The sequence below is a fragment of the Mesocricetus auratus genome, unplaced genomic scaffold (genome assembly GCF_017639785.1).
Source record: "Mesocricetus auratus isolate SY011 unplaced genomic scaffold, BCM_Maur_2.0 Super-Scaffold_100009, whole genome shotgun sequence".
In the NCBI taxonomy this organism is placed as follows: domain Eukaryota; kingdom Metazoa; phylum Chordata; class Mammalia; order Rodentia; family Cricetidae; genus Mesocricetus; species Mesocricetus auratus.
This window is the reverse complement of record NW_024429193.1, coordinates 53,504,675-53,524,224: the sequence shown is the minus strand read 5'-3', so window position 1 is coordinate 53,524,224 and position 19,550 is coordinate 53,504,675. Positions and strand designations below refer to the sequence as shown.

The 19,550-nt window shown below is 42.4% G+C and overlaps 1 protein-coding gene across 2 annotated transcripts; it reads left to right on the top strand.

Moving 5' to 3' along the window:
- The first annotated feature begins 48 nt into the window (after positions 1–48).
- Positions 49–11,459, top strand: Nras (NRAS proto-oncogene, GTPase). 2 transcript variants are annotated; one of them, XM_040752134.1, is made up of 7 exons: positions 49–179; positions 654–781; positions 1,835–2,013; positions 6,053–6,212; positions 7,354–7,477; positions 7,928–7,969; positions 8,044–11,459. In XM_040752134.1, exons 2-5 carry the CDS (start codon positions 671–673, stop codon positions 7,471–7,473), a joined length of 570 nt encoding a protein of 189 aa, XP_040608068.1. In that variant the 5' UTR covers positions 49–179; positions 654–670; the 3' UTR covers positions 7,474–7,477; positions 7,928–7,969; positions 8,044–11,459. The 2 variants fall into 2 exon arrangements, with proteins under 2 accessions (XP_040608068.1, XP_040608069.1); XM_040752135.1 differs by lacking the exon at positions 654–781 and having other exon boundaries at positions 70–179.
- Positions 11,460–19,550: the final 8,091 nt, after the last annotated feature.

Here is a 19,550-nt window from a genome sequence, read left to right as displayed (position 1 = left end):
TCGCAGGCCCACGTGGCCAAGGCGGGGACTGGGGCGCTTGGGCGCCTACTGATTGCGTAGCGGGTGGGGCCGGAAGTGCTGCTCCCGGGTGGGGGCTGTTCATGGCGGTTTCGGGGTCTCTAACAGTTCCGCAGGTTGAGGTCCGAGAACCTCCCGAAGCGGGGTCGGCGGAGCTTGAGGTAAGGCTCTGGCCTGGGTGGTGACGGGTTCCGCGGCTTTCTTATGTGTGGCGGGTGCAGGAAGACGCAGAGACTCGGCGTGTTGGAGACAAAGGCCTGGGTGGGGGACCCTGGCTGCCCGCGGCGGTCCGTGGGGTGATCTTCGGAGCCGGAAAGGGGAGTTTCGGGAAGTGGTCGTGTCAGATGGACCCCAGAGCTTGGATTTGCAAGAGGAATAGGACGGGGGTTCCTTTCCTATAGGTTGAGGGCGGGGCTGAGTACGATTAAAAAGTAGACGCGCTTCTTGAATCCAAGGAGCCGTGGCCGCACTGACCTCAAGTGTTTTTGTGTTTGAATCACTTTTGAGAACTTAGTGAAAGGCCACGTGTATCGAATGGATGCCTTTGACACTGATTTTAGTAACTCATTATAAAAGCCTTTGAAGTACTGTATGTATGCCTTGCCAGTTTAATCGTAATTGCTGCTTCCCTGTAGGTTCTTGCTGGTGTGAAATGACTGAGTACAAACTGGTGGTGGTTGGAGCAGGTGGTGTTGGGAAAAGTGCTTTGACAATCCAGTTAATCCAGAACCACTTTGTGGATGAATATGATCCCACCATAGAGGTGAGGCCCATTTTACCAGCTGGCCCTGGCTCCCACTTTTGGCTCTTTCTTACCAATGTGTCCTCTGTTTTTCGATACTAAAGAGGAGAGAAAGCAAGAAGGTATTTGAAGTACTGTATTCCAAAAACAGTAAAATTTAAAGACTGTAGAAACAAAAGACTTCCTTTTAAAAATAGTGCTGAGTTCATTTCATTTCTTCAAATGTTGCAGCCATTAAATAGGAAACAAACATAGGTCACAGGGAAAAAGATTGTAGGAGATCATACAGCAGAAAAAGAGAGCTCAGAACTCTAGATAGGCTCTAGTTTTCATTCTTGAGCTAGTCCAGTCTCAGTTGGAGTAGAAACAAGTTGAGGTTTTGAGGAATTCCATCTCTGCAGTTTGACTATGGAATATTGGGGAATACCACCTAAATCCCTACAAGTCTCATTTTTCTTCATGATGTAAAATTCCCATAACCTTACTGGGCTTGGTGTAGGTGTGTGTAAAGCCCAGCGTTCAAGAGACTGAGGGAGGAGCTTCCAAGTTCAAAGTTTGCCCGAACTGCATATTGAGACCCTATTTACAAAATACCAAAGAATTTTTTACATACATAAACCTGTTCTACTACCATACAAGGGTGTTAGACAAATTCAGATATCTACAGAGGCTACATTTTAATATATTCTTGGAACCATATAGAAGCATGGAACGATAAGCCCATTTCCAGTACCACAGATAAGGCCTTCCAAATGTGGGAATATTATATAATAAAAGTAAGATTATTGCCAGAAGTTTCTGGAGTTAGTTGTTTTGTTAATGATCTATTTTTGTTTGTTTGTTTGTTACCCTTATAGCCCAGGCTGGCCTAGGGTTTTGTTTTTGAGGCAGGATCTCACTGTGCTACCCTAGCTGGCCTTGAATTTACTGACATACATTCACCTGCCTCTGTCTCCCCTGGGCATGAGAGAGAAAGGGGGGGGGAGGGTGTGTGTGTGTGTGTGTGTGTGTGTGTGTATTTACATTCCTCTAGCTATGCCCCACCACCACCACCTCAACCTTTCACATTCCCAGGATTCTTACCGAAAACAAGTGGTAATTGATGGTGAGACTTGTCTGTTGGACATACTGGACACAGCTGGACAAGAGGAGTACAGTGCCATGAGAGACCAATACATGAGGACAGGAGAAGGATTCCTCTGCGTATTTGCCATCAACAATAGCAAATCATTTGCAGATATTAACCTCTACAGGTACTGGGAATATTATTTTCGGAAAGGAAAATTTTACATGTGTTCTAAATTAGGTAATATACAACTTTTAAATTTTTGATAATTTGTGGAGGTGGGGACAGGTGTGCATGGGACATGTGTCATGGGAGTCAGAGGATAGCTAATGAAAGTTCTCTCCTTAGGTTCTGGGGATTTTGGCTTAGTGGTAGGCACCTTTGCCCATTGACTGAGCTGTCTCACTGGCACTTACATACGTTTTTCTTACAGAAAAAGTTACTGGTAGGTTAAGGGCTGGAGCTGGAGCTGAGTGGCCAAGCACTTGTAAGAATCTGGTTACCACTGAAAGTAAATGTTCCTGTGTATAGTATACTATTGCTATACTACTCATTTGTAAACAAAGCTTGCTGCTAAGTAACAGAAAAGACGCTAGATAGCAAAGCCGAAGGACCCGAAGATGGCCTATTCTATAGAACTATAAAGTTTCAAAGCTAGATGGCCCTAACAATTCTAGTAGGACATTCTTATTTTATTTATTTATTTATTTTGGTTTTTACGAGACAGGGTTTCTCTGTATTGTTTTCGAGGCTGTTGGTCCAGCCCAGCTCGAACTCACAGAGATCCGCCTGCCTCTGCCTCCCGAGTGCTGGGATTAAAGGCATGCGCCACCACCGCCGGCCTTATTTTATATTTTTGAGACAGGATGTTGCTATGTATCCCAGACTAGCCTTGAATTTACAATTCTCCTGCCTCAGCCTCCTGAGTGTTGTTAGCCAATATTCTTACATTTCAGTGTCATAGAGTTTAGAAGTGGCTTGTTAGATTTTCAGAGTTGTGATTTTTTTTCTTTAGTAGCAGACCTAGATCCCCAAAACACCAGGCCTCTCTCTTAGAAAAGTATTCTGTCTTCAGTCACTATCAAGGTTGAAACCAAACTTGACTCTGTTACTGATTAGCTAAGTAAGTTTTAAATAAAGATTTAACTTCAGGACAAAATCTTATTTAAACTTACTTACACTTTACTTAGCTTTATTTAAACACCTTTTAAATAAAGATTTAACTTCAGGACAAAACACTAGATCTGTGTGTTTTGGTTTCTGAATTTATTATGGGGTTAAGAGTACCTCTTTCAGCCGGGCAGTGGTGGTGCACGCCTTTAATCCCAGCACTCGGGAGGCAGAGGCAGGCGGATCTCTGTGAGTTCGAGGCCAGGCTGGACTGACAGCCTCCAAAACAATACAGAGAAACCCTGTCTCATAAAAACCAAAAAAAAAAAAAAAAAACCTCTTTCAGGGCTAGAGAAACTGCTCAAGAGTTAAGCACTGGCTACTCTTCCAGAGAACCCAGGCTCAATTGCCAGCACCCATATGGGTCCCAAAACCGTCTATAATTCCAGTTCCAGGGCATCTGGTCCCCTTCTTGGTCTCCCTGAGCACCAGACACTCATGTGCACTGACATACATGCAACAAAAACACTCATACACAGAAAATAAAAATAAGCCTTGAAAAAAGAATAATAAAAGAATACCTCCTTCATAAAGTTGCCAAGAGCAGACAATAAACAGTCAGAGCCATGCTTGACCCATAGAACGTACTTTGTAAGTCTGCCTACACTCTTGAGTTCTGGCTTCTTTCCTATTTCAGAGTTTGGTGTTCTTTGTGGAGGTAACAAAATCTTAAAACTAATTACTTTTGGATCCCAAGGGATGGCCTTATTACTGACTAAGCACTTATTTCAAGTATCTTGTAAACATGTATAGTGGGGTCAGTGAAATGGTAAGGGCACTTACCACCAAGCCTGATGACTCAGTTCAGTCCCAGGACCCCACATGATCAAAGGAAAGACCCATCCTCTGACCTCCACATTCGCACTGTAGCATGTGTATAGTATAGCAAAATAATGTTACTTTAGAAATGGGCTTAAGGAGCCGGGTGTTGGTGGCGCATGCCTTTAATCCCAGCACTCGGGAGACAGACACAGGAGGATCTCTGTGAGTTCGAGGCCAGCCTGGTCTACAGAGTGAGTTCCAGGACAGCCTCCAAAAACTACAGAGAAACCCTGTCTCGAAAACCAAAAAAAAAAAAAAAAGAAATAGGCTTAAGAATAGGTGAAGAGGAAATTCAGTGAGCTTTTTGTATACTGTCATGAAACCCTGTGATCTTCATTGAGCACACTACAGACATGATAGCTGTCTAGTCAGGTTGTATATGCTTGCTTAGAAAAAGTACACTGACGCTGAGAAAAATTGTGTCTGATCTTCACAGAAGGTTGAGTAGTGTAGGAAGAGCAGTGACCATCAGCAACATGCTCCAGGAGTTTAGGCTGTTTACAATATCCTTAACTACCATTGAACATGGGGTTACTTAGGAAGCCAAGGCAAGAGGATTAAGAGTTCAAGGCTACCCTGGTTTAGATAACAAGTTCACTGCCAACCTGAGATATAGTTTTTTTTGGGGGGGGGTCTGAGGGTGTCATCTTGGTTTGTTTGAGTTTTTGTTTTGGGTCTTTTTTTTATTTTTTTGGCTTGTTTTGTTTTGTTTTTTTTTAAAGACTGATTTCTCTGTAACCGTCTTAGCTGTCCTGGAACTTGCTAGTAGAAAGTTCTCCACCAGGGTGGTCTTTAACTCAGATCCACCTGCCTCTTCCTCCTCCTGCATGTTGGGATTAAAGGCATGCACTGCCACCGCCCAGCTTAGTTTTTTGTTGTTGTTGTTGTTTAGTTTTGTTTTGAGTTTGGGGATGGGGGTTGGCAAAGGGACCTGACATTATACTAAAGCAGTTCTGTAGATAGCCAGTAGGCTGCAGTTGGGGTATGTGACTGAAATCCCAGGGTAGAGTCTAGAATGGAGTGTAGTAGCCATGACCAGATATGGGTATTTAACATTTACACAAAACGGAAGAACTCATTTCTTGACCACAAAAGCAACTGACAGAAGTACTCAATAGGAGCTACCATGTTGGATACCATTTCTATTACCACAAAAAGTTCTTTGTCAAGAGAATCTAGGGGGCTGGAGAGATGACTCAGAGGTTAAGAGCATTGGCTGCTCTTCCAGAAGTCCTGAGTTCAATTCCCAGCAACCACATGGTGGCTCACAACCATCTGTAATGAGATCTGGTGCCCTCTTCTGGTGTGCAGGGATACATCAGACAGAACACAGTATACATAATAAATAAATCCTAAAAGAAAAAGAGAGAGAATCTAAAACAACTTCTAGAATACAACGGGTGCTATATTGTATGTATAGACACTGAAATGGAAGCTATCTTTGCCAGATATGATGGCACAGGCCTTTAATCCTAGCACTCAGGAGGTAGAGGTAGGTGGGTTATTGTGAGTTCGTTATCTTTGGTAGTTCTGGATCTGTACACATGCCTGCATGCACATACATTTATTAAGAGCAAATGTAGTTTTCTTGGTGTTTTCTTTGAGGAAAGTATTAGGGCACCGCCTATCTTAAGCAGTGCCTTAATTATCTTCCATTAAGTAGTGTTGTAAAGGGAGCTTCAAAAAATTACTTAGGGGTCAGCAAGACAGCTCAGTGGGCAGAGGTACCTGCTGCCAAGCTTGACAGCCTGAGTTTGATTCCCCAGGACCCATAAGGTAGAAGGAGAAAATCAACTTCCAGGGTTTTCCTCTGACCTCCATGCCATGGTATCTGCACACACACAGATTCATATTAAGTTAAAGATTTTTAAGTCATTTAGAATCTATGAGCTCTACTTTTTATACTTCTAATCTTTAAAGTACTATTTGTAGTTTTCAGTGAAATCCAGAGCCAAGCTCTTTGGAAAAATCTAGAAACCTAATGAGGACATGTGTTGGGATATATGAGCCAGCTATTTCTAGTAAGTTAATTGGTAGGCACAGTCTGGTTATGGCTGCTACACCACGTCTAAACCAGCATCCTTAGTGCACAGGTCTATTGTTGTAAGTGGTCAGAATTTGTAAGCTGAGTAATAAAAGCTAAAAGGATTTACCACCTTTTCTTGCCCTCCCAGTTTATTCCTCCCAAAAAAGCTTGTTTTTCTTAAGATCTACTACTGTATTCTCTGTTTTAGGGAGCAGATTAAACGAGTGAAAGACTCTGATGATGTACCCATGGTGCTGGTAGGGAACAAATGTGACTTGCCAACAAGGACAGTTGACACAAAGCAAGCCCATGAGCTGGCCAAGAGTTATGGAATTCCATTCATTGAAACCTCAGCCAAGACCCGACAGGTATGCTAGAGATGTGAGCAGTGTGAGGGTTTGTTTGAGGCATAAGGTTTGGTTGGTCAAGTGTGCTACAAGTGTAGTCTGTGTTCTTTGTAATGACTTTCTGGTGATTTTTGTTTGGTTGGTTTTGGGTTTTCCTTAATCTCCTGTGTGTCCATCTGCCACCCCATAAACACTGTTCGGTGACATTTTTATTCCTGCTTTAGCAGGCTCAAATTTTTCTAGTGAAGAACTTAAACATACTTGTAAGCATGAATCCGTATTCTATAAGCACTCTCCGCTATTGAAGGCTTAACTCTACTGAAGGGAATCCTCATATTTGGTAGTTACAGTCTATTCTCTTGCCCTCAGTGCCCTTTTCTCTTTGCTGGACTACCTTTGGGAAACAGTCGTGCCATTTCTGTATCAGCCTGTCAGTGTGATTCCCCTAGAAATGCTGGACTTAGAGTCTTCTTCATAGTTGTCTTACTTAAGGTTTCTGTTGCTGTGAGGAGACACCATTACCATGGCAACTCTTATAAAGGAAACATTTAATTGGGGCTTGCTTACAGTTTGAGAGGTTCAGTCCATTGTTATGGTGGGACATGGCGGCCATCCAGGCAGACATTGTGCAGGAAAAGGAGCTGAGAGCTCTACATCTTGATCTGCAGGTAGCAGAAGGAAGACTGTGTGCTACACTGGGAGTAGTTTGAGCACATAAGACCTCAAAACCCACCTCCACAGTGACACACTTCCTCCAAGGCTCACAGCTACTTAACAAGGCCACGTCTCCGAACAGTGCCACCCCTATGGGCCAAGTATTCAAACAAATGAATCTACGGGGGCCATTCCTATTCAGACCACCACACTAACTCACCTAATTTATTGGCTATGATTTAGTATTTGAATCTACACAAGAAGTGTGAGAGCATGCACCTTAGACTGTGGCAGTTTTTGTTTTCTTTCATCCTTTTTCTTTCTTTTTTTTGGGGTGGTGGTGGTTTCGAGACAGGGTTTCTCTGTATTGTTTTGGAGGCTGTCCTGGAACTCGCTCTGTAGACCAGGCTGGCCTCGAACTCACAGAGATCCTCCTGCGTCTGCCTCCCGAGTGCTGGGATTAAAGGCGTGCGCCACCAACGCCCAGCTTTCCTTTTTCTTTTAATAGGGTGTGGAAGATGCCTTTTACACACTGGTAAGGGAGATACGCCAGTACCGAATGAAAAAGCTCAACAGCAATGATGATGGCACTCAAGGTTGTATGGGGTTGCCCTGTGTGGTGATGTAATAAGGTGAGTCTGTGTTTTCTCATAACTATATCTATTTAGCATTAGGCTGTTCCAAATAGTGTGAACACTACTGTCTTTTGCAATTTAAATGAGAATTTCCATGAATTTGTAACTAGAAAATAACTTTCCTGGAAGCTGGAGACATGGTCTAGTGGCTAGGAATACTTACTGCTCTTCCAGAGAACCTGATTCATTTCTCAGCAATTCCCTTCCTCTGGGCCTCCACAGGCACTGATATACATCACACACACACACACACTATTTAAAAAATAATTTCCCTAATGGCACCCGTTCAGAGAGTGCTAAGGGCTAATTTATTCTTTCAGCATTTATTCTACAGTTTCCTATTTTTAGTATTAGGTATTTGTGACCTCTTTGTACCATGTTTGTGGAATGGACAAGCGTTTGAAGATTCACAGTATGGAAAACAAATGACACTGTGTTCTTTCCTAGACCGTTTGATAATTCTGCCATCAGAAAAGAGCCACTTTCAAGGTAGGACAAGTTTGAAATGTCTTGATTCACTCTAGTTTCTTGCCCTTGTTTCTCATACATCCCGTCTCTTTCAGCTGCACTGATGCCCTGGTTCTGACATCCCTGGAGGAGATGTGTCCCTGCTGCTCTCTGCATCTCATCGAAGCTCCTGCTTCCTGCTTCCCTGACTCAGTAGATGAGCATAGTCATCTAACCTGAGACCTCCTCAGAATAACTACCTCCTCACTCGGCTGTCCGACCAGAGAAATATGCCTGTTACTCCCCAGTAGTTTTCTGAGCTGGGTTCTCTTCCTTAGAAACAAACACACCTCTGCCAGCCGGGTTTGTCCTCTGAAAAGCAATTTACACTCTTGATACAGAGAACCAAACTATAGACATTCAATTCTGTTGACACATTTTCTTAAGCTCTAAGGTAGCAACTGCTGGTGATTTTTGTTTTTTTTCCCCCTCTCCTAACTGTTGAACTTGGCCTTGTTAGTTTGGGGGGGAAATGTCATACATTACTGTTTTCCTAAGAATATAACTAATGTTATTGATTGGTTGATTTGTACTGTGATCAGCTCTATTCTATAAACTGGCATCTGCTCTGTGTTCATAAATGCAAACACGAATACTGACTTGAGTCCATCCTAGTCTTCTCAGCTGCATGAAATTAAATCCAACTTTCACAGCAAAGTGCCTTTTTCCTAAAAGTGGTCTGTAGGCTTCCTTTACAACTTGTAAGTGGGATAGATGTTCTAAGAACCATTATATAGGAAAGGAACTATGAGCCATCTGTCTTTGAGGGAAAGGTGTGTCCACCTAATGGCAGATGCCATGTCTATATACATGAAAACAGTTTCCCTGTTTGGGGTTCTCCCAAGAGAAAGATGATACTGAAACAATTATGATTAATCTCACTTAATTTTCATCTAATTTTTTTTCTGATAGCATATTACCTATGAATATTTCTAATTTCTTTTAGTTTACTGATACTCTAGAATTCAATGAACTTCCATTATAACCAAATTTGGGTCATACTAGGAAACTCCATCTCTATAGATAGTCAAATACTATAAAAATTGGTATGTTATTTTATAGCTATGATTACTGATTCTTCCAAACTCAAATACAGTTTATTAGCAGACAGATTATATCTTTGCTGCAACGTTTCTTCATGGCATATATAGAGAGAGTTGCCCTTAGTCCCCTTCTTACTCTCCCCCTTCCCTCATCCTATAGCAGTTTAAGCATCCCACAGGGGCTTGAGTAATTATTTCAGTTGGGTAAACCATGGTGCTAATGGACCAAGGTCATGGTTTCAAAACTTGAACAGCCAGTTAGCATCACGAAAAGTTCACCCATATTTGCTCCCTGCCCATTATTTCTACTTATAGGTTTTTGCCTGGTGCCTGCTGTTAGCGCTACAAGAATAAAAGAGTGGTCCTATACCAGGACTGGAAACACTTGGTGTGCTGTGGGGTAAACTTAGAAGTTTTTACATTTTCAGACCCTTATTTTAGCCACATTGAAACTGAAGTCAGAGTTCAAATCTCCGTCTCTCCCCTGTCGGCTAGCTGTTCTTTATATAACTTTTTTAAAGTATTTAAAACATGTCAATAAGTAAGTTTTCCAAATAACAAAAGCTGATGTATTCGTTTGAATCAAGAGGGTTCCTTTGCTGTTTGAGAAAGGAATGTAAAATGTCATTAATACTTGGTATATAGGCTTGGTATTTCCATTTGCAGGTAATTCATTAGTGGGTTTTGTTTTTTGTGATAATACTTAAACTCAGCTCAATAATTCTAATGAAAAAGTAAAATTGAATACCTTGGTTGAAAATCCGAAACTAATTCAAAAATGGCCACTTTCTCTTCTGTTCTTGTAATACCTAAAAACCTGAAATCCTGGGGTTCCTGACCTTGCTGTGTAATTCTGGCTGGCCTCAAACTCACAATAGTCCTCTTGTGTCAACTTCTCAAGTGCTGGAATTACAGGCACGTTCCACCACATCTGGCTGATCCTTTATTTTCTCATATGAATTTTCACTGTTAAGCAAATTCCCTATCACTGTGGAACTAATTCAGAAGAGGGAAGAAGGCTTCTCAGTGCTAATGCTGGGACCTTTCCAGTGGGGTTTGCATTCCTAAACACTGCCTTTTAAGCATTGCTCAGTCATCTTCCTGAAGCTGTTGAGACCTTGGACTTGTTCTGTTTTAATGTGTCTGTGTGACTGGTGATGTATACCTAAAAAGTCTATTAAACTTAGTGTCCCTTTAGGGAGAAAGTTACTACTCTTGGCATCTTTTGACCATATCCCTTTTATGTATATGTCTGTAGTTGGTCTCCAGTATGTTCTGAGCACAGTAATATATATACAAAAGAAGCCAGTTGGCTTCATATGCTCTTGGTAGCTTATGTCCCACAGGGTATGGATTTTGTTTGGCCTAACAGTGACAAACTTAAAAGCTGAGTAGTTGGGGTGGTATCAAAAAGTGGATTTAGAATGTGTGGTTACTAAAGAGAGTTCTGGTTTACCTCAGAAACGCAAAGCCTCTCTTCCTGAACTTAAGTGCCTGGCCAGCTGTCACAAATGAACATATTCCTTTAAGGCAGTTATTTTAAGCTTTGTTCACACATTGGAAAGTATGAAAATGAAGTGTTCTAAGAGCTATGATACCTAACCTGTGTAAGCCTGTTCAATGCTGTTTGCTCCAGCACTTACAGTGTGTGTTGGTAACACAGTACTGTGTTTACTAGTGTTCCTGTAGGAGTGCTGTGTGGGATGTGGGATGTGGGTGTGGTTGGTTTTAGCCAGCCACCAAAGAATCAGCCTTTTAACTGCTGTGAACTTTCTCATGACTTGAATATGGAGATAGATAAAATGTTATAAGGAGAAATGTTTGTTTTCCTCATTCCAGAATGTGTGAGCTTAGTCTTACTTCCTTTGTATTTAGTCATAAACTCAAGCTGGCAGCTACAACCAAGGATCAGAAAATGGTGCGTTCTGCTTCATGTAATTATCTCTGCTAATTATGACAAGCAGAGTTAATAACATTTTGCCTGGGTGATTTCTTAAAAAAAAAAAAGATAATTCTTAAACATTAGTTTTTATTTTTGCTATTTCTTTAAGCTGTCTGAGACAAATTCATTTTAAGGTGTTTGTTTTTTGTAAGAATTGTTTTAAGAGTGTTCTCATGAGATTAGTTGTAGATGTTTTTAAAAGTCTGAGTACTGCTCTAGACAAGTATTGAACTCTGGAGAGAAGGGGGGTAGTGGGAGCTGTGTGACTTCTGTATTTCCGTGTTGTCAAATAAAGGTCAGAACATCAACTGTGCACACCTGCTGTTCCAATGCGGACTGTTGGCCTCCGTGGCTCTAAGTAAAGGGGCTCATATTTTAAGTTGACTGTTACGTTGTAAATTAATCCATTCTAATTTTTAAAATCTTGATTGACCGTTTTCCTTGTTAAATAATTTAAAAAAATAAAAAACTGGAAGTTCTTTGCTTACCTGTATTTTCCCCACCAAAGTCCTTTATAGAAAATGTATATTAATTTCAGATATTAATGTGCCATTTGGACAGTGTTGAGAGACTCAGGCTCAGTTGATCTCAGTAGACTAAGTGACCTCCACGGTCCTTCGCTGAGGCTTCTCTTAGTGGTTTTGTTACTCCAGGGCCCCACTGTGTTGAAGGAAGGATGCATTCCTTTCTGAGTAGCATGATGAAGTTTCACAGGGTCTTGCTCCACCCTGCTGGAGCAGGAGTCTCCCTTTCACAGCACACAGTCAGACTCTTCATTACCTGCTCTGGCGCCCCTTTTCTCATCATCTGGATCAGTAGCGGTTTACCTAAAGGTTCAGCATGAGAGAACAGTGGAGCAACATTTTCCTGCGTTTAATGTGTGAGCTGTCAAGCTCTTACTGTATCTACTTTATCATATGTACATATGTTTATCTGTCCAGGAAGAAACAGTATACATAGAGGTTAAAGTTTGTGTGTTGTTCCCTGCAGTTGTGTGCATCCATGGGGAGACTTCAGTTATGTCCTTCATAAACAAATGGAGACCACTATATAAAATAAATCAAAGTTTGCTTTGTCTGGGAGGGATTATTCAGAACTGTGTGTCATGAGCAGCACACTACTGTTGGCCAGGTGAGGTGGCACATATTTATAATCCTGGTACCAGGAAGGTAGAGGCAAGAGAAAAACAAATACTGCTAAGTAGGATCACTCAGGATAAAGATGTTTAGACTCACCCGGATTCCCACCTAAAGAAGCTAGGTCCCTAGGGTTCAGCTCTGCAGCTCTGTGGTGTGGGCTTCACCTTTCATAACAAGCAATACTCAAGGTCATCAAAAGGCCAATGTGGCTACATGAGTTACTTGATACCTACCCATAAAGATGTGAAAAGAGGCCAAGAGGCCCTACGTGGATCATTTTGCAAAACTGCCTAAGAAGTCCTTGTAATGCTTTTAAAATAACCAGGCAATAACACATGGTACTTTACCTTACTAAATGAAAACCAAATTGAAGAATATACCAAAATGGATAAGTGTGCTTTTTAGTGTCAAAATGAACCAAAATGGCTGGCACCAATGAGCTGAAGCTGGCCTACAGTACTGATAATTCTTACTTGGAGGCTTCTACCACATGGATTACCCCACACACCATCATTTTAACCCATTTGGGAGTGAGAATTGATTACATCTCAGTAAATTCCAGATGCGACTACTGTGTAGGAACCTCTTGGGGTGTGGGGGAGGAGTCCCTAACGGCTTCTAAAGATAGAGGTAGCTGCATGCCTGACAGGGGCAGATGTGGTTGGAAACTGGCAGCAGTCAAGAGATTTTAAAGAGAGGAGCCTGGGGTCTTGCCCAGTTAGAAAAAGCTTTCTTCCAGAATGGTTGCTATGGATGCGACAAAATTGGTGGTTATTAGCATTTTTCTGTAGACGCTTGAAATGTATGGATTATGTATGATAATTAAATCTGAAAGGAGAGCCTTATACATTAAACAGTTTGGTATATATAAAATCAGTTCTTCACATTGATAGTTGAGACCAAACATGCCTGATCTAGATGTTTTTTAAGTCCATGGTAGATAGAATTTAAAGACATCTTGAAAGATAGGTCAAGAGATCTTATAAATTTATGCTAGATAGAATTTAAAGACATCTTGAAAGACAGGTCAAGAGATCTTATAAATTTATACTTGTTTTGCCCGTAAAATTTGAGGAGTTTGACACGTAACAAAATTAAAAAATGAAACCCTAGCATGACATACGAACCAAGGTTAGCAAAGCCTGCATTCCTCCCTGAGAACAAACAGCATTTGGGCCTTGCTGGGAACACTGGCACAGTTCTTACCAAGTGTTCCTGTTTCAGGAATTCTTTCACCACCTGTATTGTGCCAAGGCTCTGCTGCTCTGGACACATGACAGTGAGCCAGATGATCCCCATATTCCACTGGAAACAAATACCCAAAATAAGTTTCTTTGCTACAGTTTTAAAACTACTTCCAGAGGGTCCAGCTTCCTTAGCCTCTGATTGGAGCTCCTGTCTTCAGGGACCACAGTCCCTCTGAGTTTTTCTGAAGATACTGGGAACTAACTCTCCGTGATGCCCCAAATGTAGTCTAACCTCACTGCCATTGTTTCCCTTTTGTTTTCTGAGACAGCTGCTCTTCACCACACACCCTTTGGTCCTCACAGTGATGAATGGCTCAGATCATACAAAGCAGACATGATGGGGCTGGGTATCCATGTGGTTTATAGCCTCAAGGCTTGGTTCCCAAGGTAACTGACTGAGAGTTGGTGGATTCTCCAAGAGATAAAACCTAATAGGAGCTAACTGGGTTATAGGGCACCACCTCCAACAGCAATTAGTGCCCATCTCAAGGAAGAGAGGGAGGTGTTGAGGAACTGGACTTGCTACTGACAGAACAGGTTGTTAGAAAGTGAGGTAGCTCCACCAGTTTGGCCTCTTTCTCATGCAATCCTGCTATGTTATGACGCAGCATAAGGCCCTTACCAAACTGTCTGGCCGTGAACTTTTCAGACTCCCAAGTCGTACAATCATACCTGCAGTGTCTGCTTCCACTAGAGCCTCAGCTCACAAGCAAGCGCCTCTAAGTCAAGAAACTGTTGAACAACACAATATAATTTTATTGTATGCATTTGCAGGAGGGGTGGGAGTATGTGTGATGGTCAGAAGACAATTTACAGGAGGCTGGCTGCTCCTACCATGTCATGTCAGTGTTGAACACAGGTCTTCAGATTTGGTGGCAGGTGCCTCTAACAGCTGGGTCATCCAGTTGACTGAAAATTCTCTGAAAAACACATTTGCAAGGGATGTGGCAACCACCTGTAATCCCAGCACTTCAGAGGTGAGGCAGGAGGATCCGAAGTTCAAGGCCATAGAAGGGGTGGGAGGAAGAAAAGACAGAAAGGGATGAAAAAAGATTGTAATTTTATTTGGACCTCAGAATAATGTTCTAAACAATCTGTAGTCCATAGCATAGCTGAAATGTCTTACACAAACATTTTTACTGTGTCTTAGTGTATGTAGATGTGTTATGTGTGTGGGGCTGTAGTGTGTAGATGTGTTTATGTGGCTGTGGTATGTGTATGCATGTTTATATATGGGGGACTGGTGTATGTTTGTGTGTTTATATGTAGAGGACTGTATGTGTATTTGTGTTTATATGAGGGGGGGCTGTGGTATGTGTATGCATGTGTATGTGGGGGGCTTTAGTGTGTGTATGTGTGTTTATATGTGGGGTTTTGTGGTATGTGCATGTGTGTTTATATGTGGGGGGGCTGTGGTATGTATAAATGTGTTTATGGGGGCAGTAGTATGTGTATTCATGTTTATGTATGGTGGACTGTGATATGTATATGTGTGTTTATGTGGTGGACTGTGTATGTGTGTTTATATGTGGGGTCTGTAGTGTGTATGTGTGTTTATATATGGGGAGCTGTGGTGTGTATAGATGTGTTTATGGGGTGCTATAGTGTGTGTATGTGAGTTTATATGTGTGTGTGGGTGCTTATCATTAAGTGCCTTTACTCACCAAACTATCTTGTCAGCACCTCAGAAAACATAAAAACAGCTATCAAAAATATAATTAAATGAAGACTATTTTACATTCTTTACACAATTAAAGAAAAGCAGGATTAATTAGAGGGAAAGAATGAGTAGACAAAGACATCATTTTGCTAAGAATTTCTGGGCAATGTCCCTAAAATTGACAGATGATAAGCCTAGGGTCTATGTGTTTTGCTTTAAATGCAAGACTCCTAGCATGCATACTCCACCTTGGAGACAGAGGCTCAGACCTGGCCTTGATATCAAGTGTAGGTGAGACTGATATTGAATTCTTGTCTGCCCCCACCTCTGCCAACTACTGGGACTACAGATGTGTGCATCACATTCAGGCAGAGCATTTGTTTCTTATAATAGAAATAATATGTGTGCCGGGTGGTGGTGGTGCACACATTTAATCCCAGAATTTAGGAGGCAGAGACAGGTGTAGCTCAATGAGTTCAAGGCCATCCTGGCCTATAAATCAAGTTCCAGGATAGCCTGGGCTATACAGAGAAACTGTCTCAAAAAAAATAACAAAATAACATTAATAATAATATTTGGCCGGGCGTAGGTGGCGCACGCCTTTAATCCCAGCACTCGGGAGGCAGAGGCAGGCAGATCTCTGTGAGTTCGAGACCAGCCTGGTCTACCAAGTGAGTTCCAGAACAGCCTCCAAAGCCACAGAGAAACCTTGTCTCAAAAAAACCAAAAAAAAAAAAAAATAATAATATTTGCTGATGGTAGAAAAAAAGTGATGCTCACTATCAATTCACTACTCAGAAGGGACATGCTGTAAGTTGCCTAAGCAGTTTTCAGTGCCTTCACCTTATGTATATTAATGCTCTTTCAAAAGTATACCACATATACCTTTAAATGTTTTTCATTAATAAAATTTCTTGAATATTTCCTGTATTATACATACTCATCCACACCAGCACTTTAATGGCTCTTGGTATTTATTTTATAGTGAACTGTACTTCAGTCAGTCAATCCCTTATAGAGTTTTTCCTACTTTTTGGTTATAGTTTAACATTGTTGAAGTTGGATGTGGTCATCACACTAATCCTAGCACTTGAGGGCTGAGGACTGCGTTTAACGCCAACCTGGGCTACATAGTGAGATCCTGTCTCAAGAAAGCAGATTCCTGAAATAAGCTTTTGAATACCTTTGTGTAAAAAAAAAAAAAAAAAAAAAAAACAAGCTGTTACAGAGTGAGACCCTTTCTTAAAAAATAAAAATCAAAGCCGGGCGTTGGTGGTGCACGCCTTTAATCCCAGCACTCGGGAGGCAGAGGCAGGCGGATCTCTGTGAGTTCGAGGCCAGCCTGGTCTACAGAGTGAGTTCCAGGACAGCCTCCAAAGCAATACAGAGAAACCCTGTCTCGGAAAAAATAAGAATAAAAAAAATAAAAAGAGCCAGGCGGTGGTGGCACATGCCTTTAGTCCCAGCATTCAGGAGGCACAGGCAGTCGGATCTCTCTGAGTTTGAGGCCAGCCTGGTCTACAGAGCAAGTTCCAGGACAGGCTCCAAAGCTATAGAGAAACCCTGTATCAAAACACACACACACACTCACTCACTCACACACACAGAGGCACACACACAAACACACACACATATATATATATATAGTTACAAAAGTGATATAGTTTTGGAAGCTCTTTACAGCATAGTTGGTCATAGATTTCTTTATTTTTTTGAGACAGTTTTTCTACACAGCTCTGGGTGTCTTGGAAGGAATTCATAGTGTAGACCAGGCTAGCTTTGAACTCACATAAATCCTCCTGCCTTTGTCTCCCAAATGCTGGGATTAAAGAGTCATAGATTTCTAACCCAGCTGTGTGTATTTGGTGACACACATCTGTAAATCCCATCTCTTGGGAGGTGGAGACAAGAAGATTGGGGGTTCTTTGCCTATATAGTGAGTTCAAGACAAACCTGAGCTACATGAAATTCTATTTTTTTGTTTTTATTTTTGTTTGTTTATTTGTTTTTACTTTGTTTTTGTTTTTTTGAGACAGGGTTTCTCTTGTAACATCCCTGGCTGTCCTGACGCTCACTTTGTAGACCAGGCTGGCTTTCAACTCACAGAGCTCTGTCTGCCTCTGCCTTCCAAGTTCTGGTGTCAAAAATATGTGCTGACATTGCCTGCCTGTTTTTGTTTTTTTTTTTTTAAGCCAGGCATGGAAGGCAGATATGTGAGTCTGATGCCAGCCTGATTTACATACTGAGTTCCAGGCCAGACAGAGGTACATAGTGAGACCCTGTTTAAAAAAAACAACAACAGCAATAACAACAAAGACGCTCAGTCATTCATTAAGAGCACTTGTTGCTTTGCAGAGGGCCTACCTTTGAATCCCAACACCCAAATGGCAGCTCACAATTCCTATAATTCCAGTTACACACATCTTTCTGGTCTGCAAAGGCACCATATACCACACATGGTGCACATAGGTACATGCAGAGAAAACATGAACTAAAAATGTAAAAAATAAAAACGGTATATTTCTAACCTGTATCAGGTTGAATTTGCAAAAGGAGGCATTCTCTTGAAATTACCCATTTGTAGTATGAGTGTTTTGCTTGTGTGTGTCTGTACACCATACACATGCGTGGTGCCCTCAGAAGCTAGAAGAGGCAGTCAAAATCATGTGGGACGGGAGTTGCAAACCATTGTGATCCACCATGTGATGCTACAAATTGAACCCCGGTCTTCTGAAGGAGCAGCCAGCGATTTTAACGACAGAGTCATCTCTCCAGTCCCAAGATTTTTTAAAGAGTATATGTGAGTGCCACATGTGTGTCAGTGCCCACGGGAGCCAGAAAAAGGTAACGGATCCCTTAGAGTTGTCATTACAGGTGTTGTGAACCACCCAGTATAGGTGCTGGGAACCAAACTGGTCCTGTGGAAGAGCAGCCAGTGATTTCAAGTTCCTAGTCATCTCCCCAACCTGTTCCCAAGCTGCTTGGGAGGAGCGTGGCTGGCTGACAGCCTCTAGTTGCTTCATCTTTTTATCTGCACCTCTAGACTGTCTGTCTCTGCCCTCTGTACTCCACAGTCAGTCCTGAACAGAATGGGTGCCAGAGGTGGGCCAAGTCTGCAGTCTGTAGGACTTCTCCAACAGGAAGTCTTTTTCTGGGGATTCCTCACTAGCCTGGTTCGAGCACTCTTGGCAGCGGCTCTTCCTACTCAGCCCTCTGTCATTCCACCTTGGGTCAGACCTGTCCGGGTGCTGATCTGCAGACCCTCCCATCTGCTCTGGCCCTCTCCCTTTATGTCTGTCACAAGCACTGTCCCAATAAATCCTTTGGGTGTCTATCTGAGTGTCTCATTAAGTTGCCCAGTCTTCCCTGGGACTAGTTCTATACTGTAGAGAGCTGCGAAGTGCCGCACCCTTAAGATGGTGCTGGCTTCCGCCTTCTGCTAGCCTGACAGCAGGTGCTCTCTATGATAAACACCTGTATTTGGTTAAGGCTGGATATCAGGCTTGCTTCCGAGTACATGGACCTATCTGCATGTTCCACGTGGCATACTCGGGTTGGCCGCCCAAGGGCTTTTAAGCTGTGGGTTGGCGCTCTCTGGCACTCCCTGGGAGAAGAAGATTGTTCAAGGTTTCTGAATAAACTGCTTAAAGAAGAGTCTGGGCGTTGTGTCTTCCTTGCTGGTCGAGGCGGGTGCGACACTATAGGCCAGGCAGGTCTTGAGTTTATAATCCTCCTGCCTCAGTTCTTGACTTGTTTGAATTATAGGCTCCAACCACTAGAATCCATTTTGTTCATTTCTTTTGGTTTGTTTCTTCCTTTGAGATGGGATCTTACCATGTAGCCCTGGCTGGTCTGGCACTCACTGTAGCCCAGGTTAGCCTTACATTTTTGGCACTCTTCTTGCTTTAGCCTCTCAAGTGCCGGGATAACAGTGTACAAGCCTGACCTCCAAACACGGTGTCTTAAAGACTGTTCTTAGTCTATAGGAGCAGAGTCCATTCAGTGTGGAGAGCAAGCTACTGTTCTTGTTGTTCCATTCTGAAAGACTGAAACCAGAGCAGGTGGCACATAGCTCAGGAGGTTGAGGTAAGAGGACAAAGAGTTGGAGGCTGGCCAGGCAGTGGTGGCACACGCCTTTAATCCCAGCACTTGGGAGGCAGAGGCAGGCGGATCTCTGTGAGATCTACAGAGCAAGTTCCAGGACAGGCTCCAAAGTTACTCAGAGAAACCCTGTCTCAAAACAAAGAACCCTCCCCCACAAAAGAGTTGGAGGCTGTACTGGATTTCATAGTGAGAATTTCTCTCAAGAAAAATCCAAATCAATGCTGGGGCTACAGGTAGTCAGTGGTGGAACACGTATCTAGTAGGCACTGGGACAGAGATATACATACATGAGTGCGTGCATCCAAGGAGACCAGATTAGAGCTGGAGCTAGAGTTGCAGGGAGTTGAGAGTTATCTGCTGCGGGTGCTGGGAATCAAACCTAGGTCCTCTGAAAGCACTCAACCAATGAGCCATCTCTCCAGCCCCGG